General features: G+C 54.5%; 2 protein-coding genes across 4 annotated transcripts in view; both read left to right on the top strand.

Annotated features, from left to right (window-relative positions):
- Positions 1-19,233, top strand: part of Ctdsp2 (CTD small phosphatase 2) — a 22,739-nt gene extending 3,506 nt beyond the window's left edge. The window contains exons 1-8 of one of the 2 annotated variants that reach the window (XM_037196717.1): positions 1-198; positions 9,757-9,902; positions 11,847-11,885; positions 12,189-12,290; positions 12,997-13,053; positions 15,079-15,171; positions 15,269-15,454; positions 15,565-19,233. The exon at positions 1-198 is cut by the window's left edge and continues 336 nt beyond it. In XM_037196717.1, coding sequence (XP_037052612.1) covers positions 189-198; positions 9,757-9,902; positions 11,847-11,885; positions 12,189-12,290; positions 12,997-13,053; positions 15,079-15,171; positions 15,269-15,454; positions 15,565-15,690 — 759 coding nt within the window. In that variant the 5' untranslated portion in view covers positions 1-188 and the 3' untranslated portion in view covers positions 15,691-19,233. The remainder of the gene's footprint in view (positions 199-9,756; positions 9,903-11,846; positions 11,886-12,188; positions 12,291-12,996; positions 13,054-15,078; positions 15,172-15,268; positions 15,455-15,564) is intronic. The other variant, XM_028886290.2, reaches the window with a different exon arrangement.
- A 206-nt stretch (positions 19,234-19,439) lies between these two features.
- The window catches only part of Avil (advillin), a 20,203-nt gene continuing 14,642 nt past the window's right edge, over positions 19,440-25,000 (top strand). For both annotated transcript variants that reach the window (XM_028886289.2, XM_037196714.1), the window contains exons 1-3: positions 19,440-20,270; positions 22,794-22,876; positions 24,422-24,496. In XM_028886289.2, the coding sequence (XP_028742122.1) occupies positions 22,811-22,876; positions 24,422-24,496 (141 nt within the window). In that variant the 5' untranslated portion in view covers positions 19,440-20,270; positions 22,794-22,810. The remainder of the gene's footprint in view (positions 20,271-22,793; positions 22,877-24,421; positions 24,497-25,000) is intronic.

Genomic DNA, 25,000 nt, shown 5'->3' with positions numbered 1-25,000 from the left:
TCCTCGGCTCGGTAACCTATCAGGATTTGGGGAGGAGTCAGAAATGACTTGCTTTGGGAGAGACCCTGTGCTCAGTCTTGGAAGAATGACCTAAGCTTTGGATTGCTCTCCTCACATCTGGAATTGGGCGGGGTCTGGTAGCTAGTTGTCCTGAGGATTCTTCTCGAAGACTGCTTGCTGTCCCTAAAATGTGGAATGGTGACAAGCTTTTTATTAGATTTACTTTATGTGTGTGCGTGTTTGGCCTGCGTGTATGTCTGTGTACCACGTGGGGGCTTGGTGCCCCCGGAGGTCAGAAGAGGGCGTCTGATCCCCTGAAACTGAATGGAGTTAGAGTTGTGAACCACCACGTGGGTGCTGGGAATTGAACCCAGGTCCCCGAAAGAGCCGCAAGTGCGCCAATCCTCTGAGCCATCTCTCCAGCCCCATGGTGACAGGTTTTTCTTCTTCTCCACAGAAGGGAGAAATTCTGCTCTTTGCCTTTAAGAGGCCAAACAAACACCTTCCCTGCAGATGCCGCTAAGCCTTTAACAGGAAAGGCTTTGAAAGAAGTTCTGTTGGCACCTCTGGTGGGTAGGGCCTTCCTCGGCCGGCTGGGAGGTGGACAGCCTCGGTCCTGCTCCAAGGTTCGCCTTGGGCTTTGGACTTCCCCCATCCTGGCATCCCCGTTTAGCGGGTATTTGCTTCCACTGGAAGAGCCCCAGGGTGGTTCCTCTCCACAGCAGTTTGTAAATGTGCAGACCCTGAGGCTGGGCAGCCGACTTGGAGAGGCTGAGTGAAAAGTCCCTGGGGATAGAGAGGCAGTGAGTGAGTAGGCCTGTGTCCTTCCTCCCAGCTGGAGAAGGTGGGAAAGTTAAACAAGGTGGCCGCTAGCTCTCGGTGAGGCCTTTCCAGTCAGCCTTTCAGTGAATTTTATTAAGAAGGGAAATACTAGCTAAGCGGTGGTGGCGCCCGCCTTTAATCCCAGCACTCGGGAGGCAGAGGCAGGAGGATCTCTGTGAGTTTGAGGACAGCCAGGATTGTCACAAGGAGAAACCCTGTCTCAAGAAAAAAAAAGTGTGTGTGTGGGGGGGGGGGGATACTAGACAAAGGCAAAGTGATGCTCCCAAGCTTTCTGTGGAGAAGGAATAGAAAAGTATAGGAAACCCAGACACCGTGGAAGTGTGAGTGGGGTGTGAGGTCTGACAGAGCATGTCCCCCTTCACTGTCTGCTGCCGGCGCTGAGGACCTGTGGGATGTTACCTTTATTTCTGTCTGGGACGTTTGATTCTTGGATTGGTGAAGAAGTGGGAACAGCGTTGAGGTAGGGAGGTTAGTGTTGGTTGTTAGTGTTGCAGCAGCAAAACTGGTTGCTTCAGACTTGGGTTCAAATCCCTGCTCTTCTTATTTGCAGTGAGACTACCTGTTACGTTAGCTCCTGGCAGTTGACTGGTGAAGTGGGAGTAACGCTACCCATGTCTAACGCAGACGTCATAGATGGGTGGTAAATGTCAGTCTTTCCTGAGTGCAGCTTGTCTGCCGTCTGTCCTCCTCCTCCATTCCCCCAAGGACACACTGTGTAAACAGTACCCAGTCATGTGGGCTTTGCTGCCACAGACCAGGGCCCCAGGGTCAGGGGACACTGATGTGGAGGGGCTTGGGCCTCTGAGCCTTCCACAGCCTCCTGTAGAGTGCTTCTTGGCCTCTGTGACTTGGGGTGAGGCTTCAGCCATTCCAGCCAGTGCCTGAGCATCTGGGGTCGGGGTGGGGGGCTGGAGTCCTGTGCCTCCTGAGTCTCTGAAGTCCTGCTGAACCTTGGAAGCAGTTTGGCTTCTTAGAAGTGGGACTGACAGTAGACACTGCTGTCTCCATTTGCCTTGGGAGTAAATGACCTCAGTGAGATTCGGACTTCTCTTAGGTACTCTTAAGAACGAGAAGGTAGGGTTTGTAGAGAGGTAGGTACTTGTCTTGGAACCTGCTCTGGAGACCAGGTTGGTCTTGAACTCACAGAGATCCACCTACCTTTGCCTCCTGAGTGCTGGGATTAAAGGCTTGCGCTACCACCCAGCAAGAAGTAGATGTTCTTTTTCAATCCTGGCGTGATCGGACACTGGACGTCCTGGGAATTGAACCTGGCTCCTCTGGAACATCAGTCAGTGCTCTTAACCACTGAGCCACCTCTCTTGTCTCTAAGAAGTAGATATTCCTAATCTTTGCCTTTATGGCTTTGGTCTGAGCGTCGAGCACGTTAAGAGCATGAAACTGCTTTTCATCGTGTCTGAAGCTGGCCGGCTCTGAGATATCTGGGAATGGCTGAGAGGAAATGTGTGGATGGGTCTCTGATTATGGGTCTCTCACCTGCTCAGCACTGAAAGCTGATGCCCAGCTGGGATGTAGATGAACATGTAACAGGCAGATCTTAGGAAGAAACTAGTAGAGATCGAAGGGGAGACATGGATCTCTTTGAAATGGAAGACTGGAAGACTCAGAACCAGTAGACTAGGTTCCCGGATGAGCATCCAGCCCTTCAGGTTAGAGTGAGCCTTCATGGACACCTCTTTGAGCAGGGCTCCTGTGGTCATCACAGCCTCCCTCTGGGCAGAAGGGGTGTATGTTCTCTTTATTGGTTAGTTTTCCTACCAGCTAGCCTTGAACTTGATCTGAGTGGACTTGACATTTCCTTGCCCTTCCAGGGGCTCTTCACACACACACACTCTCTCTCTCTCTCTCACACACACACACACACACACACACACACACTCTCTCTCTCTCTCTCTCTCTCTCTCTCTCTCTCTCTCTCTCTCACACACACACACACACACACACACACACACCATGCTGTTTTTTTCTTCATCCTTGGTGGTAGTGGTGGTGAGCGTCTCTTCCTGCCTGTGCTGGGATCATAGGGAGGGCCGCCGCGTCCAGCCTGTTGAGCTTGCCCTTACCCGATTACACTGTCCCCAGGGAGCAGACATGGCTCCAGTCAGTCTCCACAGCAGTGGAGGGCCCCTCCTCCCTAGTGACTGAGAGGTGCGGGAGGCTGCGAGCTCAGACCTCTTGACTGGGGTTTGGTTTGTTTTTTGTTCTTGGAGTAAAACAAGTGGCCGAGTCCAACTCCTCCCAGGCCAGGGTCTGAACCGACAGACGTGATGTGGAGAGGGACCGGTGGGGTTGGGCTGAACTGCCTTCTAATTCTGGAAGGGGTTTAGAATTCTCTGGCCCTCAGCCAGGGACACACACATCAGAATCTCCTGTGACACTTACTAAAAATACAGGACCCCCCACCCCCCGACACAGACACCTGGGACCCACTGACTCAGAGCGCGGCAGGTGGGCCAGGCATGTGTGTTCCAAATGCTCCCCCTGATCCTGACAGGTGTCCTGGGAGAAGAGCCAGGAAGCTCGGCAGAGACGCCAACCGCCTGCTCAGCCCCGAGCAGATTCCCCTCAGGGTCCAGATTCACTGTGAGGAAGCCTGCGGTTTTTCTAGGTGAACTTAAGAGTTTTCTGAGTGAGTGGACAGAGTGATTGTCCTTGCTTACTCAGTAATAGTCAACAGCCAGTGTTGACAGAACGCCACTGTGGGCATGGTCCCGTGACTGGTTTTGTCTCTGCAACCTTAGGAGGTAGAAATGGAGGAAGAAGCTGCAGCCTCTTGCTTGGCCTGGGCTGTGGAAGCCGCCCTAGCCCAGGCCCCGCTCTTGTGTGTGGTGTTATTGAAGTGCTCTGAAGCCCTTTTCTCAAGGGAGGCCTTTCCCGTTGGCCTGCGGAGGAACCCAGTAGGGGAAGCAGGGGTGCCTGGGGGAGGGGCAGGGTCCTGGAAGTAGGCAGAACACGGACTGTGGGGCCAGACCCCGAGGAAGGAGAGCAGCCTCTGAGGATTTTGTGGAGTTCCAGGAAAAGCCGTTTCCCAGGCCTGTCCCCGTGTCCTGCTGGTTCTGCTGTGTGGCCTCTGAAATAAATCTCAGTGGTGTCCAAATGTGAACATCCTGAGACTGAGGTACAACAAGGATGAACGTGCTCTGTTTCCTGATGCCTGGCAGCTGACAGGCAGCGTCCACTACAACAGAACACTCTAAAGCCCTGAAAATCCTCTCCCTCTGAGTTAGTCCTCTTCCCGTTTTATAGATGGAAAAACTGAGGCTCCTGACCACATGTAGTTTTCTTGTGCCAAAGCCAGAATTGTTCTGATTTTTGCTGGTGGAGATCCAACCCACTGAGCCAGGGGCACCTTGGGTAACCACTGCTGATCTAAGGGCCCCACTTGCTGCATCCTCAGCCTCCGCCCTGTTTCTGCCTGCTCCCCTGCTGTGTCCGTCAGCCTAAAACAGTGAAGGAGTGGGAGGACTGGGTTCTTCTTGGTTCTCTACAAAGCCCAGGAGTTCCACAAGTTGGGGCAGAGATCCCAGGTTAGCCCTGAACGGCCTCCGAGGAGGTGTTTGTCCTGCTTGTCTGTTAGCTAGCCCACCTCCTGTGAGCCTGCTCTGCCCCTCCTCAGTAGGAGGGGGCCACCATGGCTGCTCTGACATGACCTGGCAGTGTCCTCCCTGCTCTGGTTGGCCCTGCGTGCAGCAAGGTAGGACCCAGCCCTTACCGTCTTTGTGGATGCCGTTTCAGATTTGTCCCTGCTGGCCCAGAACCTGCAACTTTGGGAGACACCCCCCCCACTCCAGCATACCTTTGAACTTTTTACTAACTTATTTTTTTTTAATATTGAAGCTGCCTGTAGTTCTTGCTCAATAGTTCAATTAGAGGCCCCTTGTGAAATCAAGTTGCCTGGGAATCCTTGTTCCCAAAACGAAGATCTTCTTGAGAGAAGGTCCCTAAGATTGAGATCAGAGACCCGAGAGGGCCAAGGCTGAGGCAGGGCTGCGAGGCATGCTAGCAGAAGCCCGACTCCTCCCTGAGACAGCCATAGGCCGAGGCAGGAGTTTGAAGCTAGCCTGAGCTACATGCCTCAAATGCGTACACCCAAAAGAAAGAAGAGAGGAGCCTTCCTGCCCAGGGGTGAGGAACGGAGCTGTTGGGTGAGGACTTACCAGAGGCCAGCGTCGGCCATGCCAGGGTGAGCCCAGCCCTGTGACGTGACCTGCCCGTGCAGTGAGAGTCACACATGGACTTTATGTGCCGCCCGCCTTGTTAGCAGAAGGACACGGCTGCGGTTGGGCAGCCTGGGTGGAGAAGTGTGCCCTCCCCGAGTCTGCGGTGGTCTCTGCTTGTGCGGCCTCCCGGCCCACTCACCTGCTGGTCCAAGGAGTCCTTCCATACACCTGGCGCTTCAGAGCCTGTCCTTGGCCAAGGCACCGATGCCTCTGGGAGGCTGACAACCTGGGAGGACTTCTCTCCACGGGGAGCTCCAATCAGATGTGGCTTGGCTGCAGGGCCCAGGCAGCGGGCCAAGAAGGGCCGGAAATGCTCCAAATCTCTCCTTCCTCCGACAGCCAAGGGAGGGAGGCTGCCCAGAGAGGCCATTTTATAGTGAGAGCCAGCCCTGCCCCCTGCTCTGGGGGGATGAGACTTGGGAGGGGCGGTACTTGGGGGTGTTGGAGAGAGTGGACCAAGAGAGCATCCTGTATGTGAATGATGGTCTTGTTAAATCCCCATAGCTCAAGGAGTTTCCTTTTGCCCAGTGCGGGGCTGTGTGGATTTCCTGTGAGGCGTTCCTTGACTGGGATACAGAACTGTGTTGTTGGCAACCGTGATATCTGAACCTGACCTTCAGAAGGTTAAAACTAATGCCATCCCGGTCAGGCCAGGGTTCGTCTGTACGTGTGCACGCATGTGTGCAGACACATGCTTCTTACTGAGGTTGTGGGGTGCACAAGAACTGTTCATGTCAGGTGTTGCTTGTCACGCTCAGGGTACCGTTTAGGGCAGCTGGAGTGGGAAAGAACTGTTTTGGTGGACTGGGGAGTAGGTGGGGGGAGGATTTCTCCCAGGCACTCATCCCTCATCTGACCTTGAACTTGAACCATAGGGTGGGGGTAGGAAGGCCCTCAATCCCCTGCTGCTGGGATTCTGGAACGACCCATGCCATCCCTGGTTAGTGATTCATCTTGAGACCTACAAACAAGGCCCAGGCTGTTGCCAGTTAGTGTAGCTGTTAGTTTTAGAGACTGTCCAGGACCTTACTCATATATTCTGTTTATCCTGAGTGAGGTCTTGCTGCTGTCCCAACTTAGGGCTAAGGAAACCAAGGCTGCATGGTTGAATCAGTAGCTGGCAGAACCTGGAGCCCAGCCCAGACAGTCCCAAGTCGGGGACACCTCCCTGGCTGCTGCTCTCCAGAGTCTGCCTCAGTAGGAAGACAGGGCGCTGGCTTCTAGTCTCCTCCCCTGCTCTTCCTTATGCTTAGGGCTGGCTTCCCCCATTGTGCCTTTGTGGACATCCAGAGGTTTGGGGCGTGTGGAGCAGGTGTGTATCAGCAGGCAGGATCCATGGAGAGGGTGTGGCTGGGGGAGGGAGGGGTGGGGTGGAGGAGGAGGGTGAGCAGCATTCGGTGGGGATCCACCTTCCTTGTCAGGGGTACTGTGCACTGTAAATCCCTTCAGCCCTGAGCGGTCTTGTGCCTGCCCGTGTTCCTCTCCTGGGGAGGTGGACTAGTGTCCACCCCACGATGAACTGGTCGGGAGAATGGCCTGCGCCTGCCTGCCCGTCAGGGCTGCAGCGCAGAGTGTGGAGTGTAAGGAGCCAACGAAAGATTCTCTGTGCTTGGGAGGGATGGGAACTGAGTCTCACTGATCTGCCCAAGGACACTGAAGAGAGCGGGGGTGGGGGGTGGGGGTGAGGGGTGGGGGTGGGGGTCTCCAGATAGATCGCTCACCAGTTCATCCTGGGGCAGAAAAGCCTAGTAGTGCTGCTGCAAGGACTCTTGGGAAATGCCTGAGAGCCTTGGCTCTGGGTTCAAATTCTGACTCTGCTGCCGTATCACCACATGACACCCCACTCCTACCCCCCCCAGGAGGGAAACTGCAAACTGGGGGGCGGGGGGAGGGCAGGACCTACAAATGGATTTCTAGTGAGAATTCAGTGAGGTGGTGATGCATGGCTCTTGTGCTGTGTGAGCGTGGCGGGGGCCCGGAAAGCCTCCCTCGGGCACTAGGTAGGCTCCTCTGGAGCCACCTTCTTGCCTCACAGGGAGCCACTCTGTCTCCAGTGCTCTGGGATATGACAGCAGAGTGGAGGCTTCCAGAACCCAGCTCTGTGGGAGCAGCAGGGCCTTGCAGTCATTCAGTCAGTCAGTCAGTCAGTCGGTCGGTGGGATTCTTAAACACCTGCCAGGCAGGGGCCAACTGTAACAGGCGAGGCCTTGGTCAGTCCTGAGGGGAAGCGGCCGGCCGTGGTGGGGAAGCTGAATTCAGCCCGATGACCCTGAGGAGTAGTGTCTGTAAGAGTGAGGCTGCTGTGAAGTGGGCTGTGAGAGGAGGACGGCTGGGCCAGCCTCACTGTGTGGGTGTGGGGCGTTTGCCCTGAGAGCCAGCTCTCAAGGTCAGTGTGTGTGTGACCTCTCCAAATGGCAGCGGCTGTTGGTCACTCTGCTCTGGAGAAGCCCCTCCTCTGCCCCGCAAAGTTCAAGGTCCCTGCTTGGGCCTGGGAAGCTGGTGTCTGTTGGGCCTCTCTGGCCCCGGCCAGCTGCCTCTTTTACCCTTGCCTGTCGGGGTCACTCGGCCTTCACTGTCCCTGTCACCACGCTAAGATGGGGAGCACATTTCTGATGTGGCCTCTCTTCAGGAAAGGCCTGGGTTGTGCGGCCTTTTAAGAAAGCCTCTGTGCCTGGGTTAAGCTTCCAGTTGTGGTTGTGTGTGTGAAGAAACCATAACCCAAGGCTTTGTGTCTGCGTTGTCCTGAGTCCCTGCAAGTGGGGTTTAATGTGGGCCAGCAGGCAGGTCGGTCAGCAGCCCCTTCCCTCTGGCTTCTGCAGAGATGGCTAAGAAGTGTCTGGAGGGAGGTCCTTTCCGAGGAATCAACTACTTACCCCGCCGCCGCCGTCGTTACGCACTGGGCCTCGCTGTGAATTTGGTCTTTGAGAAGGTGTTGGCAGAAGTAGTTCACAACAAAATGCCCCAAGAAACCTTGGTTCTTCCTAAGTAGCCAGGAGGTTGGAAGTGATGCCAAGGGGGCCAGTCAGCAAGACGGTCCAGTGCTGCTCGCCGTCCTGCGGGCCTCATGGACGGCCTGGAGTCCACACACAGGTGGGCGGGACTCCATAAACATTTGTCCTCTGACCTCACAGTTTTTAAAAGTGCTGCCCAGATTTCCAGGCCATTTCCTGGAAAGGCTCGGCTGCTTTCAGAGAGGTCCCCAGTGCCATAACCCAGAAGGGGGAGAGAACTCTGCCTCCCCCGCTAGGGAAGCCCTGGCTGTCGGGGTGAGAACAGCAGCCCTCTGCTGCTGATCCTCACTTCACTGTAGCCTGCTGTCCAGGGAACGGCTTGGTTTTTCTCTCCTCTTCCCCGTGGTCTCAGGCAGCCAGGTCGGGCTCTGCGGTCACCTACTCCCTCAGGGACCTCCCGCAGGAGCTGCGGGAGCAGGAGATGCCCATGGGTGGCCTATGCCGCCATGTTTCCCCTCCCCTAAGAAGAGCATAGGGAAACTCTGGGGGTTCACGGTTTGTTTGGCTTTCCCTCACAGAGGCGCCCGGGACCTGTGGCTGGGGACTATTCCATAACTGGTTGTACAGCGCCACCTCCTGGCCACAGTGCCCTGCACAGCGGCTCCTTGTTTGCGTAACAGCAGGGCCGTTTCTGGAGTCAGGGAACTTGCAGAGGAAAAATCCGAAGCCCATTTGGGTCCGGTACGCCCTTTGCTTTGTATCAGTTCGGTCTTTCTGGGGCTGCATTGGCAAGCTTCTCATTAAAGCGGCTTTGTATTTCCAAAGCCCAGATGGCCAAGGTAGGGCAGAACAGCTGTGGTCTGGGGAGCAGAGGCCTCAGTCTAAGACTGAAGGTTTTGCAGGGTGTGCATGACCTACGGTCTTAATCCTGTTTTCCACCCAGCTCCCTGGAGTGGGAGAGGAGGAGAGTGGGTGGGCAGTGAAATATTAGGGAAAAGGCAAGATCGTGAGACGGAAACAGATACAGAAAACTAGCATGCCGCCTTCCTGAGCTGCGGCTTGGGGGAGGGAATTCCTTTTTGTTGTTGTTGTTCAGTGTGTGTGTGTGCGCGCGCACACAAAGGCAAACACCATGAGGACAACTTGCAGGTATTCTTTCCTCCCAACGTGGCGGCGTCGCTCAGGTTGTCAGGCTCGGTGGTAGGCACCTTACCCACTGACCCCTCAACCAACTCCTTTTGGGCAACTTCTGGGGTTCTAGGCAACTTGGGCTCAGATCTGTTGCCGCTGATCAGGGTCTAAAGAAGCCAGCATGGAGCTGAATCACGGCGCCACCGACTCCTAGGTTACTCTTTTTCCTACAACTGGTAGTTTTCCTACAGGCTGGATCAGGAGAACTTAGGGCCTCGGGTTTGTTTGGGTGGCAGTGTGTTGCCTCTGGATCATGGAATACCCAGTCCATCTTGATACCCTCGAGACCCACCATAGTATGAAGATAAACCCTGTGCAGCTCAGGTCTCCCATTCCCAAACAGAGTGGGGAGCTCCACTGTCCTCATTAAAGGGAGGATGCTGGGAAGCACACATTTCATCGTTACTGTATGAGTGAGCAGCGTGCACTGTGCTCCAGCAGAGCCTGGACCGGAGGGGGTGTGGGCATTGGGCAGCTGCTGGCAGAGACTGGTACCGCTGTGGCTGATGGCCTTGTTGCTTCTTCCTCTCTAGGCCTAGTCTCCAAGTCCTCTCCTAAGAAGCCACGTGGCCGGAACATCTTCAAGGCTCTTTTCTGCTGTTTTCAGACCCAGCATGTTGTCCAGTCAGGCTCTCCCGCCGAGCTCACATACAAGGAGGAGACAAACACCATTGCTAAGGTAGCGGGCTGGGGTGGCCATTCTGGCCTGGTCTGGAGCCGTGAGGATCCCTGGCCCAAAGGCCCTTCCTCCCTTCCCTTGGTAACCTGTCTCCTTCCTGATACTTCTCGTCTGTGGGGTGGGCTGTTGAGATGTTGCAGATTCCAGGACCCCTGAAAGATGCCTTGCAGATAGAGAAACTGAGGTCCATGGATATACTAAGTGTGCCCCACGTTAACCACGGATAGTGGTGAGATTAGAACCCAAGTCCCTGGCTCTGAAAACTGTCTTCTGAGTGAGTTTCTTTGTAGAAACCAAGGAATTAAAAAGGCCCATGCTCTTAGTAACCACGATAGCATCCAGCTCTCAGGAGGCAGAGACAGGTGGATCTGAGTTCAAAGCCAGCCTGATCTACATAGCAAGTTTCAGGCCAGCCTGAGCTACATAGTGAGACCCTTTCTCAACACAAAACAGCAACAAACAAACCAACCCTGCCAGCACTGTGAGCCACTTGGAAGCGTGTGACTAGTTTTTATCTTACATGACGAGAAGGCTAGCATTCCAGTCCCAAGAAACAAGATAGGATTCTCCTCTACACGCCAGTGGTGGCGCTGTACACACGAGGATCATGCAGAACTCTTTCATTGAGTGGAGGAATGGTTAGGTAAATACAACCCAACAGTATTACAGAGCAGTTAATTTTTATGGTGCATTCTCAGTAACATTAAGAGATACTGGGATGGGGCTGGAGAGATGGCTCAGCGGTTAAGAGCACTGGCTGGGGCTGGGCAGTGGTGGTGCACGCCTTTAATCCGTGTTCCAGGAAAGGCGCAAAGCTATACAGAGAAACCCTGTCTCAAAAAAAAAAAAAGAGCACTGGCTGTTCTTCCAGAGGACCTGGATTCAATACCCAGCACCCACATGGCAGCTCACACAGACATACACACAGGCCAAACACCAATGCACATAAAATAAAAATAAATTATTTTTAAAAGGAAGAAAGAAAAATACTGGGACTAGAGAGATGGCCCAGAGGTTAAGAGCACTGGCTGTTCTTTCAGAGGACCTGAGTTCAATTCCCAGCAACCACATGGTGGCTCCCAACCATCTGTAATGAGAGCTGGTGCCCTCTTCTGGTACAGGCAGAACACTGTGTACATAATAAATAAATAATCTAGAAAAAGAAAAAAAATACTTATCTGGGTCTGGTGAGGTGGCTCAGAGGTTAAGAGCACTGGCTGCTCTTGCAGAGGTCCTGAGTTCAATTCCCAGCAACGACATGGTGGCTCACAGCCATCTGTAGTGAGATCTGGCGCCCTCTTCTGGTCTGCAGGCATACATTCAGACAGCGCATTCATACCTAAAAAAGTACATAAATAAATAAAGTTAAAGAAATACTTACCTGCACAGTTAAATCAGAATGTAAAATCACATATTCCCATGGGGAGTGCCAGCCTGTACTTGAAACATGCTCACATGACAGACAACCTTAGGTTTTCAAGTTCAGAGTCTTACTTTTTTTTTCCTCCAAGATTTACATTAGGAACGCTTAGTACACTTCATAACATGTGCAATGCTGTCTCTGATCTCTCTCTCTCATCAGTCTCCTTTCATATTCTCAGGCAGCCCAGTATCACTTTATGCTGGTGCATTCAGTATTTCAGCAGCCCCCCCCCCCATGACTTGTGCCCCACGGAGACAAGAGGAAACACACATTCTTAGCCAGAAGCTAGGTGTAAGGGACGAAGCGGAGGTCAGCCACGGAGAGCAGTTCAGATTGAGTCCCTGCGGTTCCGTTTCCACTCTGTGGAGAGGAGGCCTTCCCCATTCCTGCCCAGCTCCCAGGAAGGGATCTTTGGACGTGAGGAGCTGCTAGGTGGCTGGGTCTCGGGAGGCAGGAGCAGTGGCTGGGTGACAGCGGTGGCGTTGACAGCGGGCACTAACCCCCTTCTCTCTCTCCTCCAGTCGGATCTGCTACAATGTCTCCAGTACCAGTTTTATCAGGTATGTCCATCTGGCTGACCCTGGCAGGCGGGCGGTCACCTCCCCACCCTGGGAAGCTGTGTGTGTAACGCTGTGGGGGAAGCCGCGGGCCCTCTTCTTGTTTCTGCTGTGTATCCCACACCAACCCCGACCGACACCAAAGGCCCAAACCGACCCTGCTGCCCGTTTCCTGCCTTGAAGCAGGGCCTTCCTGGGTTGGTAATTCTGTCTCCAGACAGCCTGGTTCTTCCTAGCTTTCTGCTCAGGGGAATGATGGGCTTGCCTCTTGGTGGGCACGTCTCAGCAGCCGGCCTCTGGTTTTAGATCCCTGGGACCCGCCTGCTCCCAGAGGTGACAGAGCAAGATCAAGGAAGAATCTGTGTGGTCATCGACCTGGATGAAACCCTTGTGCATAGTTCCTTTAAGGTAAGTCCGCACGCGGCCCTCCTGACCCAGGACTGTCTGGGAACCGCACAACAGGTGCTGTGAGGTGGCCTGCAGGGGAAGCGGTAAGGAGCCAGGCCTGGAGTCAGATATCCAGAGGCCATACCGAAGAGTGTTAACCTACCAAACACACACACACACACACACACACACACACGCACACATACCCACGTGCACACACACACACACATACACACACACACACACACACACACACACACACGTGCGCGCACACATGCACACACGCACGCACGCGCACAGCCGTCTCCACTTAGCATGGAGAGAGTAGGCGAATCGGTTCTGGCACATCTGCTTTCCTCACCAGTATGTTTCTTAACTCAAGAGAGCCTTAAATGGGGTATGGAGGCACTTCCACAATCCCACTTGGGAAACTGAGGCAGGAAAATTACAAGTTCCAGGATAATCTGAGCTGCACAGTAAGAGGCTGTCTTGAAAAAAGCTAGGCATACAGTGGTGCATGCCTGTAAGTCCTTGGCTCATGGGAGCATGAATTAGAGGCTAGCCTGGACTAGCAAGACCCCGTCTCGGATAGAAGCCCTGAACCTTGTCTCCGCTGGAATTCGGCAGGTTGGACAGATGGTGCTGGCTAGGCCCCGCTTAGTGGGCTGGGGTGGGAGTGTCCTTCCTGTCAGCTGCCATCCTGACTCTGTTGACTTCTGCTTTCCAGCCAATCAACAACGCTGACTTCGTAGTACCTGTGGAGATTGAGGGAACCACTCACCAGGTGAGCTGTCTGCCAGGCCGCCCGGCCTGTGAGCCCGGTTCCTGTCCTTGTCTCCGGCCTCTCCTGTTTGGTTAGTGGCTTGACACCGTGGCTCTCATCTGAATGTCCTCTAGCGATTCTCCACTGCTCTTGCGCTCTGTAGTCAGACTGTGAGAACGGTCTTTGAGACCGAGTCTCTTACTTAGTCTTGGCTGTCCTGGAACTTGCTGCGTAGACCAGGCTGGCCTCGAACTCACTAAGATCCTCCTGCCTCTGCCTCATAATAGTCATCATAGCTATCATTACTTTTCTTAATTTTTTTTTTTTTTTGGTAATGTGCATGGTGTTTTGCCTTCTTATGCATCTGTGTGAGGGTGTCAGGTCCCCTGGAACTGAAGTGACAGACAGTTGTGAGCTGCCATGTAGGTGCCAGGAATTGAACCCACGTCCTCTGGAAGGGCAGCTAGTGCTCTAACCACTGAGCCATCTCTCCACCCCTGCCAAGGGACAGAAGCCCCGTTTTTATACAGCACTGTTAGGATTCACTCTTTAAATTCCTTGGTAACGGCGTCTCTGCCTGTAAGAGGCAGGAAACCAAGAGCTGCTATTCCCGGCCAGGGGGGCTCCTCCATGCACCCATAGCTCAGGCCTCTCCGACGCCCGCCTTCCCTGACTTCCTGCCCTCCGGGTTTTTACACTGAGTTCTCTAAGTGCTCAGGACGCATCTGCCGAAGCCCGAGACCAGGCTCTAGCCGTGCATGCCCAGCTCTGTCTGGGGCTAAGGCTCATGCAGCGTGGGTGGTCAGAGACCACGTGCTCAGAACCACGGCCCAGACAGTTGACCTGACGGTCGGGGACCATTGGTGCTGATGTCATAGCAGCCATGACACCTGTTTTCAGGGGCTGGTCACGTAGTTAGTTATGCACAGGGAAAGTACAGCTTGAGGCCTTCGCGGGTTTGTCGTCGTCGTCGTAATCCACCTCCCGTGGGAGGCTACTGTACCACAGCCACAAAGCAGGGTGCTCTGCTAAGCCCATCATCCCTTGCGGTCTAGTCAAGGAAGTAGAAATGTACAGACTTCGTGGGACACGCCTTCAAATAGGCAGATCCGGGCGGGCGGGCGGGCGTCCTGGTTAATAGAGGCGTGGATTAATGAGTGATGGAACTTAAGGGGAGAAAGGCAGCCTGCCCAGTGTGGAGCTGAGAAAAGAATAGGGCGGAAAGGCCATGTTGGCTGCGTAACGGTTGAGGACGGGGCTTGTTTGTGAAGCGGAGGGGCAGCAGGGTGGTTAGAATCATTTGTGGCTGCATGAAGGGTTCCTGCTGCTAAACTGGGAGGGGGGGGGTCTCCTGGTGAATTGGTGGCTAACTCGGCGGGCTGGGAGGAAATCGCGGCAGCACGCTGTGCTGGGGTGTGTGTTCACAGAAGGAACTTGAAGGAAATGCACGGGAGGGCACTAATGGAGGCTGAGGCAGGAAGGGAAGGTTGTAGACGGTGTGTGTGTGTGTGTGTGTGTGTGTGTGTGTGTGTGTGTGTGTGCGCGCTGAGGAGCTTGAAAGAGCCGTGCAAGCGAGGTCCTCAAAGGGTGCCCTTCCTTCTGGGTGGTGTTCACAGAAGCCCCTGGGAGGCATGTGTTCGAGGAAGTATTGGGGTCCTTGCCAGATGGGGGTGCGCACAGGCCGTCCTGCTGGAATCCAGACCCGAAGCGGCTATGGAGGCTGTGGCTGGATTCAAGTAATCCAGGATAGGCTGTTTCCATCTGTGAGGCCTATTCTTGATTACTTGTTTCTGGAGGCAGCTAATGGTCCACCCCTGAGTGACGATGGCTCCTGGGACACGGTGTGCTCTCCGGGCTGGCAGTTGAGGATTGGGCCTGGTGAGCCAGCCCAAGTCTGGTTGGAACCATCCTTGGTGGGGCAGAGGTTCCCAGGGTCCTGGCATGAGCACCCAGGCCTGATTGCATCTCTGTGTCGGTGGGAAGGTAGATGGTGCTGCCTCCTCTGGCCTCGTGGGGCACCTCCAACCGTCCTCTCTGCTTCTCCAGGTATATGTACTCAAGAGGCCTTACGTTGATGAGTTCCTGAGACGGATGGGGGAGCTCTTTGAATGCGTGCTCTTCACTGCCAGCCTGGCCAAGGTACCTGACGGCGGGATGAGGGAAAGAACAGGAGACGGTGTGGCACCCCAGGGGACCTAGCGCCCCTTCCGAGCTAAGGCCTCTTTTCCTCTTCCAGTATGCCGACCCTGTGACAGACCTCCTGGACCGCTGTGGGGTGTTCCGGGCCCGGCTGTTCCGGGAGTCTTGTGTGTTCCACCAGGGCTGCTACGTCAAGGACCTCAGCCGCCTAGGCAGGGACCTGAGGAAAACCCTCATCCTGGACAACTCGCCCGCATCTTACATCTTCCACCCGGAGAATGCAGTGAGTGGGTCCAGATCGGCCCCAGGCCTCGGGCTGGGACGAGGGCTTCTCCACAGTGCACTGGCCAGGAAAGGAAGAGTCAGGCTAACGTCGCCTCTTCCCTGTCCCAGGTGCCTGTGCAGTCCTGGTTTGATGACATGGCAGATACAGAGTTGCTGAACCTAATTCCCATCTTCGAGGAGCTGAGCGGAGCAGATGATGTCTACACCAGCCTCGGGCAGCTGCGGGCCCCTTAGCCCTCTTGGTTCCAAGAAACGGCCATCCCAGTAGGGGACTTGGCTACACTGTGCCTTTCTGATCAGCCTGACTGACCTAGCCGAGAAGCTGGAGCACTTTGCCCAAAGGGTCTGGAAGTAGCTGGAAAGCGGTTGATGAGCTTTAGGACAGGTTAGGTGCAGAGCAGGCCAATGAGACCTATCCAGAGCCGTCTGCACCCTGTGTTTGGTTCCCAGGAGAGTGAGTGAGTGTGTGTATGTGCGAGTGAGTGAGTGCATGCGTGCGTGCGCCTGTGCCCATCCAGTGAACTATGGCCCAGGGTGTCCAGTGTTCCGTAGGGGAGAAGCTGGTCGATCGTCTCCTTTACTGCCGACCCTGAGCTGTTGAGCTCTTCCGTGATGGAGACTATTGCAGGCACTCTTGCCAAACCCATGGCCTTCCTCAACTTCACAAGGCCGGTGCCAAGGAGAAAGGAGAAGCCAGAGGCTGTCTTGGATGCCCAAGGCGCACACCTTTCTGAAAACATAAAATACTAGCCAGCAGCTGCAGACATACCCAGGAAGATGAGAGTGTGTTTGCAGAACCGGTAACTCAAAATCGCCAGGTCCTGCGGCCCCCAGGCCGCATCTGGCTCTAGAGTACCTGCACGGGCCTGCTGTCTCCCAGGCTCCAGCACCAAGTCAGCCTTCTCATTCCCTAGCCATAGTCTCACTCCCACGGGGGAGGAGGTCTTCTCCCTGCCCTGGAAGAGGACAGAGCACTGATTGCTGTTCTTCTAACTCTTTAAAATTCTCTTTCTAAACATGGAGTGGTGGGCCTGGTTTGTATCCGGCCGAGCTGCAGTCCTGGGCCTCAGATGCAGGTGGGCGGTGCTAGGGTGCGGGAAAACACAAATGTCCAGAGCAGAGGGTGTGGCTCCTTGCTGGTAGATCCTGAAAGTCTGCTCTTCAGGGATGCTGTGCTGGTGCTGATGCAGACATTAGCTCCAGAGGATGGGGACGGTTGCCAGGCTGCTCCCGCCCTCCCGTTCCCTGGGCAGGGCTCTTTTGTATCGCATTGTGTCTTCCCTGGTATCCTGTCCTGTTGTCTTGCCTCATCTAGCCTTTATCCTCCCTGGCTGTTTGCTCTTCCTCCCCAGGGCTTTGGGAGAACTGCTTTCCTAGGACTGAGGGGAAAAAGCAGGTCTTGCTGCCACTGGTTTGCCAAATGGGCAGACGGCTCCTGCCTCTGGTGGCTGTAGGACTGAGTGAGGTCTTCACAGACCTGCACTCTGGGGGAGGTCTCTAAATTTTCTATCTTCAATGCTTTAAAGTCAGTCACAGAAAGGAAGTTTCCCCAGAATGCAGACAAGAGGAACGTGCTGAAGTGATAGGAGCACAAGGCCCCTGAGGCGCCCGGCCTCAGCCTTACTGCCTTAATTGAGTCCTGCCCCCAGGGCGGGGCCGGGTTCTCCTCCCTCTCTGAGCTGGTTGGAGTTCCGAGCCCCATCTCTGCTTTCCCTGGAGGCAGGTGCCAGCATTTGTGAATTGTTCCAGGTGTGGTCACCGCCCACTCAGGAGTCGTACAATAGTTTTTAGTTTCCACACACTAGGGCCTGCCTCAGGAACGAACAGGTTTCGAGAAGTCTGGTGGTGGACCTCGCCTGAGTGGGAGCTTCCTGTCTGGCATCCATCCAGCCTTGCGCGGTCTCCTTCGTCCCGGCTGTGGGGCTTTGGCTTGGTGACACACAGGATGGGCTCCCCAGCTCAGGCCCGGCTCCCCAGCTCAGGCCCGGCTCCCCAGCATCCTTTGCTGGTGCCTGAGGGCTTCTCTGGCAAGGTGATGGGATAGGGCTCCAGGTGCTAGCCAGGAACACTGGAGCTTGGCTGTGGCTTCAGATGCAGGTCCTGGTCTCACTGCCACCCTGATATTGCAGGAGGGGGTCCTCGCAAGGCCTGCTCTGAGGGCTAGTCCTGACTAAGCAATAAGAGCCTCGGAGTTGTGACTGTCGAGGTCCTTGTCTGCGTCTCCCACGTTTTACCTTGTAGAGGAAGAGCCTGGGCTCAGCCCTTGCTGGAGTCGGGTCCATGACCAGAACCCAGTGTGGCTCCATGGAAGAGCCCTGCTGCTTCTACAGAAGCCGCAGCCTTCTGGGCCCGTCTGTCCCCAGAATCTTTCCTGCCACCGGTACTTGCTGCCGAGATGCCCCCCCGCTCTTTCCAAACCTAAACAGGACCTGCCCTGCTTGCTAGTTCCACGTCTTAGAGGCAAGTGATGGTCGGGGGTGCCTCTCGGAGAGCTCAGGCAGGCGTAGAGAAGGGCAAGGCTGGAGAGAGCCAGCTCCTCCTGAAGTCTGTCACCGGGCTTGCCACCAGCCTTCCCACTGCAGACTAGTCTTCAGGAGTCAGTAGACCACCTGGCCTGGGGCCAGCACCTGCTCAAGCCGTGCCAGGAACCTGCCCACCTGCCAGGTTCAGCTCCTCACGGTGCCTCTTCAGGGACACAGCGTGTCTCTCTGATTGGGCTTCTCAATCAAAAGCCTGATGTTCGTGTCCCTCTTATAGGGGGAGCCTTGGACACAGGACCAGTTTGATAAAGGGCCAGGTAAGGGTTTCCACTCTGCACATTGTAGAGGGGACACTGTAGGCCCGAGGGTCCCGAGTTAAAGAGGTTGGGTGAAGTTGCCTTCATTTAACCGGGGACCTGTTTAACTCCCTCCTGCCTCCCAAAGATTTCTGTGTAAATGTGTAAACAGTGGCTCAGAAAAAGCTTTGTACTAAAAGCCTGGGACTCTCCAGGCAGCCGTGCCTGGGAATGGATCCCCTGCCATCCCGTGCCCTGCCCTGCCCTGCCCCAGAGGCCTCTTAGCGGGGCAGCCTGGTCATGGCTGTCCTGCATCCAGTGTGTGAGAACGGTCACCCTGTTTCTCCTTTGGGCTGCTTAACCACGGCTACCTTTCAGTTCTTTCTTTTTTTTTATACCTTAGTTTTATCTTTTTTTCAGACAGGGTTTCATGAATGGCAGGTGTTTGAACTCACTGTTTAGCCAAGGATGATCTTGAACTTCTGCTCCTCTGCCTCCCCCTCCCGAGTGCTGGGATCACAGGTGTGACCACCGTGCTGGCTCATGGGGGACCGTTGACAACCCGGGGCTGCGTGCGTGCGTGCTAGGCCGCCGCCGCCGCCGCCGACCGCGCTCCACCCCCAGCTCCCCTGTTCTCGTTTTAGAAAACACCGTTAGTAAATACCCAGGGAGAAGAGGTAACAAGTCCGGCCACCTGGCCTGCCCCCCGCTCCTCTAGTGGCAGGGTCAGCTCCTGGGACGGCCGCTCTCGGGCTGGTGATGTTCTTTGCCTGTCATTACCCCAGATTTGCCTATTTACCCTTCTAAGATGCCATTTGGAGGGGAGGGGTCTGTGTCCCACTGTGACTGGGCTATGGGATCCTTGGCCACCTTGCTTCATGATTTGATACATTTGTTGTATTCAAAAACTTGAAATGTAGGCTGCCATTAAGAGTCTGTTTATATTTTTGGAATATTTGTATTACTTACCGTTAGTTAATAAAGGCTGGTTTTAAGACCTGTGCAGGCGTGGGGGCTGTCTTCCTTCCTGGCCACTGCTCGTGCTGTGACCCACGGCTAACGTCCTTCCCACAGGACCCACAGGACACAATGGGTTTCTGATCAAGGTTACAGAGGTTGGACTACATTAGCTCTTCTCCAGCCCAATTTGGGGCCTACTCCGTCGTCCTGAGTGCTTACCAAGCATATGCTTGGTGTCCTATTGACTGCTGGGCATAGACTAAAGCCCTAGGGGAATTGGAGACTTGGTGCTTCTGGGTTCACGCTTGACGCTGCCAAACCAGGAGCTCTGAGATTCAGAGCCCAGCATGGTTTCCTGGCACATAGTAGGGTGACGAGCAAAGACTCCCAGAAACAAAACCTTTCTGACAAACACCCAGGGAGTCCTCCGTCCTGGATGTCCAGGCATGTGGTGTGATACTGAAGAGTTCCTGAAAAACACCCAGAACCCTCTCTGGCGGCCCCCACCTTGGATGTCCAGGCACATGGTGTAACACTGAAGAATCCCTGAAAAACACCCAGAACCCTCTCTGGCGGCCCCCACCCTGGATGTCCAGGCACACGGTGTAACACTGAAGAATCCCTGAAAAACACCCAGAGCCCTCTCTGGCGGCCCCCACCTTGGATGTCCAGGCACTGCGGCCAGCTCTGTATCAGCATAATGCATTCATATCTACAATATGGCAGATTTCATCTCCTCCTCCTCTCGCTGAATTATTGATGGGCTGTGCACTTTTTAAAAAAATCAATAGACCAGGGCGTGGAGCTTTAAACTCTGCTCTTCTTGTTTCTGCTGTTTTGAATAGGAGCACATAGAGCTTCCCCTCTGGTTTGAATAAGTCAAGCCCAGGGCTAGGTGGGCCATGATTGGCCAGAGCTAGGAAAATGTGGTTATGATGCAAACACAAGCAAATATAACCCGGTGTCCGTGCGGCCATTGCTGAACGGAGGCTGCGGGACCTGAAGCCGCCTGCGTTGGGATAGCTCATCAGTACTTCACCTGCTGCTTTGCCCGAGGACTGGGGACAGGAAGGGCAAGGTAGGTCCGTTGTCCATGTGCTTTTAGTCGAGCGCTGAGTTGATGGGGCAGAGAGTGAAGGAGTCGTCGGCCCTCGCTTTGTTTTTCTCTTCTGGGATGAAGCTTTTGAAAGATTGAGCCAGGAGTTTGTGACCAGCTTTACAAACTTCTGACTGGGAGAAGTACCTGTAGAGCCGGCCGAGGAGGCTGAGCACATTCTCAAGGCTGAGGAAGATGGGGTGGGGGAGAGGGGGAGAAAAGACACCCCCTCCCCCGCCTGTTCCTCCATGAGGCCTGAGAGAAGTTTAGACACTGGTAGATGACAAGACAACACTAGCTTTTAACCTGGAATCCCCAAACCACGCCCTGTGCCCATGGTCGTCACAGCGTTCTAAGGACCCTGAAGTGCTGAGGATTAGGGAAGACAGAGATCAAGTTTTGGGGGGCCTTGATGTGGTGGGTGGATTTGATTGGGCTTTCTGGGTGTGGCAGTTCCTGAGTCTTGGGTCCCTTGTCAGCTCCTGGATTCTGAAGTTCGGGGCGGAGATGGGCTGTATTGGGGGGTGGGGGGGTTTCTGAGCTGTTAATGCCAGTTGGTTTGGCGTTACCAGGTTAACCGAGAGTAGGTTGGCTCCGGTTCTTTTTCCTGAGTGGGTCCTCCTGCATCAGACTTAAAAGTCAAAACCTAGGGTCTGAAGAACACCCAAGTATTTCCTGCTGATTCTGAGCGGCACAGGGCGGGGCAGCACAACTCATCAAATTAAATCCTCCGACACTGGCCGTTCCGCACCGTGGCTGTGCTTGGGTCCCCTGCCAGCGGCACCCAAACCTGGTTTTACCCATCAAGGCTCAAGAAAAGAATGGCTGGACCTTTCTCTTTTTTAAGGGGTGGGGCGGTACTAGGGAGAACAAATGGTCTACCTTTTGAACCACACCCCACCCCCAGACATGCTCTACTTAACCAGCCCAGTCGATCACCAAACAGCCAACATCCACACAATCCCCCAGGCGATTTTTCTTTTTAATCTTTCATAAACCCATCCATCCCATCTCTACGCTGAGCTTCAGGAGAAACCAGCCTCGCAGTCCTTTGCCATGCTATCGGCGCACAGTCTCCCCCAGAGTAGGACGGGAGAGGAGGCATGTACACAACACAACCAGGCCACGTTCTGACTGTAGAGAGGGACCCCGTGGTCTTCCTACCACTTTTTCCCTCCCCGCCTTAGTCAGCCCTGTGGGTGCTGGGAACCTGTACGTTCGATAAGCACAGTTCTGGAGAAGCCACGCCCACCTCCCGTTGGCACCCAGAGCCCTTTGTCCCAGGCTCTGCAGGTCTACCTTCCCCTGTCTTCTCCAAGAGCAGCTCATGTTTTAGTCACGACAAAGGGATGTTAACTGTTCGAGGACAGTTGACAAAATTAAAACTAAAAGCTGAGAGCAGGTCCGAGGTGACAAGATCTTGCCAGGAACCTGGGAAGAGGAGTTCAGAGATTACAAGGGCATGGCTTCATTTGGAAATACTTTTTCTCACTGGGTTTCCTCGCCAGGAGCCACTGAACTTCGTTTGGGGGAAGGGTAGCAGGCATGAAAAAGTGGCTAAGACACAGGCTTTTTTTGTTTTGGTTTGTTTTTTTGTTTTTGTTTTTCCGAGACAGGGTTTCTCTGTGTAGCTTTGCGCCTTTCCTGGAACTCCCTTTGGAGACCAGGCTGGCCTCGAACTCACAGAGATCCGCCTGCCTCTGCCTCCCGAGTGCTGGGATTAAAGGCATGCGCCACCACCACCCAGCGAGACACAGGCTTTTAAGGTCAGATAGGAAGATAAAAGGTATGGGGCTGGGTCTAGTGGTAGGAAGCCCGTAATCTCAGCAGTTGGGGGTGAAGCTGAAGGAGCCTGTGACCAGCCTGGGCTATGTAGGTAGACCCTGTTTTAATAAAATAAAACACAAAAGCTCAGATACGGATCTCATTCTAGTGTGTGCCCACAGACAAGGTATTTCATACCTCCTCAAACCTCATTTGTTCTCCAAGGCGACCCCCCCCCCCCCCCGGGAATGAGACAGTGTGTGCAAAGTGAATCAGCACAGGCTCGACATCGCCTTCAGGAATCTGTGTTGCCCTGCCCCCAGCAGAGAGATGGCACACGCTGCCCTTCCAGAGACCCTGGCTCTGATTCCCAGCACCTGCTTCAGGTGGCTCACAATCCCCTGTCCCTCCAGCTTCGAGGAATCTGACACCTCTGGCCTCCAAGGGTACCCACAGTCCTATGCACATATCCACCAAAACACGTAATTTAAAAAAAAAAAAAAAAAAGGAACATACCACGGCCATACCAGAGCTCTCAACAAGTGGAAACAAACCTTTGGGGTAGGGATGACCCAGCCAGGTCACTGTGTGGACTTGAACTACCATGGTGAGATGGTGTGGTGATGGGGGGTAGACCAAAAGGGCATACCGCGCAATGGCTGAGAAACAGGAAGAGTCTTAGAAGCGGTGGGTCCCCGTCCACTGTGAGGGGCGTCCACCTCCCACTCTGTGATATTTCAGTTCCAGGAGGATAAACCATGTCTCTGAGTGGTGCCTTCAGGGTTGTGGGCAATGACCCTGGGATCATCACCTGGAGAATTGAGGTGAGTCCCCCCCACCCCCCGACTGCTGGGATCTGAGCCACTGAGGGTCAGTAGCAAGGGCTGATTTTCCCAGTGTGCTCAGTGCAGGTCCCCACACAGAACCAAGCTTGCCCTTCATCCAGCCATCTGCTTGGTGAGTCTACACTTCCAGTAAACATCTCGGAAAGACGGGTCCGAGAAGCGGAACATAATCATCACATAATCATCGTCAGAACACTGGTCCCTCCCTCCCAGCTCCGGGGGTGAGGGCATGCTGCACAGATGGCCATTGCTCATCCATCCCTTTACCCCGTGGGCTTGGTCTCCTCTGGGTGGCTCTGAGCTCCGGTCTGGGTGCACCTACCCCAGATATCGGGACACGCCACCTCTACCCAGTCAGTGGCAGCAGCTTGACCACCACAAGTAACACATCCCTTCGCTCCGCTCAACTCCAGAGTGTGAGTCACCGCTTTCTGGCAAGCCTCTAGAGGCTTGTGGGAAGCCCTGCCTACCTCCAGTGTTTCAGGCTCCCTATTTACTTCAAAATGAATAAGGGCTGGCCAGGTGGCTCAGTGGACATAGGTATGTGCAGCCAAGCCTGGACCTGAGTATAAGCCCTGGGACCCACAGAGAGAAAGAAAACTGACTCCCTCAGGTTTCTCTGACCCTCACATGTACGTGTGGCTCTTGGACACACCTGATAAATAAATGTTTAAAAGAAGGAAGGAAGGAAGGGAGGGAGGGAGGGAGGAAGGAAGGAAGGAAGGAAGGAAGAAGGAAGGAAGGAGAAAGAAGAAAAAAGGAAGGAAGGAAGGAAGGGAGGGAGGAAGGGAGGAAGGAAGGAAGAAGGAAGGAGAAAGAAGAAAGAAAGAAAGAAAGAAGGAAGGAAGGAAGGAAGGAGAAAGAAGAAAGAAGGAAGGAAGGAAGGAAGGAAGGAAGGAAGGAAGGAAGGAAGGAAAGAAAGGCATTAAACTGGACTCATAAAAAGTTATATATCTAATCTTTTTCATACCTAACATCCAGATTTTATATAAAGCACATACAGTATGACTTGCCTTCCTTGGGAAGAGACAGTGCCACTTTTTGTGTGAGGCTGGGCAAGTGGCCTTCCTAGGATGAGCAAATCAGGGCCCCAACACACAGCCTCAGTGGCCTGGGCCCTGGCACTCTGAGCTGTCAGCCTCCCTCCTGCCCAGCTCCCCAGACTCCCCTGGTGGCTCTAGGCGGTCAGTAGGGAGCAGAGGGCTGGACGCCCTGTCCGGATTGCCCAGAGGACGACTTTTCCAACTCTTTCCCCTTCCATCGGCTCCTGGGGGCTCATGGGTCCTTTCCGGAGAACTGGGGGCAAGACCAAGAAGGACGTGGGAGGACACAGGAAGTCACCCCAACAGATCCAGACCCAGATTAGGGGAGAGCTCCCAGAGTCAGAGCAGCCGGACCTGTGCTGTGCCGGCCACCTATAGAAACGGCTCCTCCACCCCCCGGGGCCTGCCCAGTGACAGGAGAGGGAGGCTGTGGGGAAGGCAGGAGGCAGTACAGCCGCATACTAATTTCTAATCCTTCTAGAAAATGGAGCTGGTGCTGGTGCCTCTGAGTGCTCACGGCAACTTCTATGAGGGCGACTGCTACATCATCCTCTCGGTGAGCAATGTCTTCCAATGTCTTCCTCGTCCAGCACTCCTTCCTCAGCAGGCAGTGCCCAGGCTGTTGGAAGCTCTGACCAGGAGAGAAGTGGGATTCCCGGTATCTGTCTGGATTCTTCCTCCTGCATTGCGAAGCCTCAAGCTGACTGAGAATGGCCACCACCAGGCATGGGGTTGTGAATGTGCATCAGAGCACACACACACACACACACACACACACACACACACACACGCACGCACGCACATACACACAGCAACTCCCCCTTCTGGGGTCCAAGCAGCACACTAAAGTGTTCTGAGGAAGGCTAGGTAAATATGCAGTCTGCCTTTGGCCACAAAGTACTCACTGTAAACTAGGTAAGATAGTGTCTATTGCTGGGCAGCAGCGGCGGTGCACGCCTTTAATCCCAGCACTCGGGAGGCAGAGCCAGGCAGATCTCTGTGAGTTCGAGGCCAGCCTGGTCTACAGAGAGAGATCCAGGACAGGTGCCAAAACTATACA

Source organism: Peromyscus leucopus, chromosome 18 (assembly GCF_004664715.2).
Source record: "Peromyscus leucopus breed LL Stock chromosome 18, UCI_PerLeu_2.1, whole genome shotgun sequence".
Taxonomy (NCBI): Eukaryota; Metazoa; Chordata; class Mammalia; order Rodentia; family Cricetidae; genus Peromyscus; species Peromyscus leucopus.
This window is presented reverse-complemented; position numbering and strand designations above follow the sequence as displayed.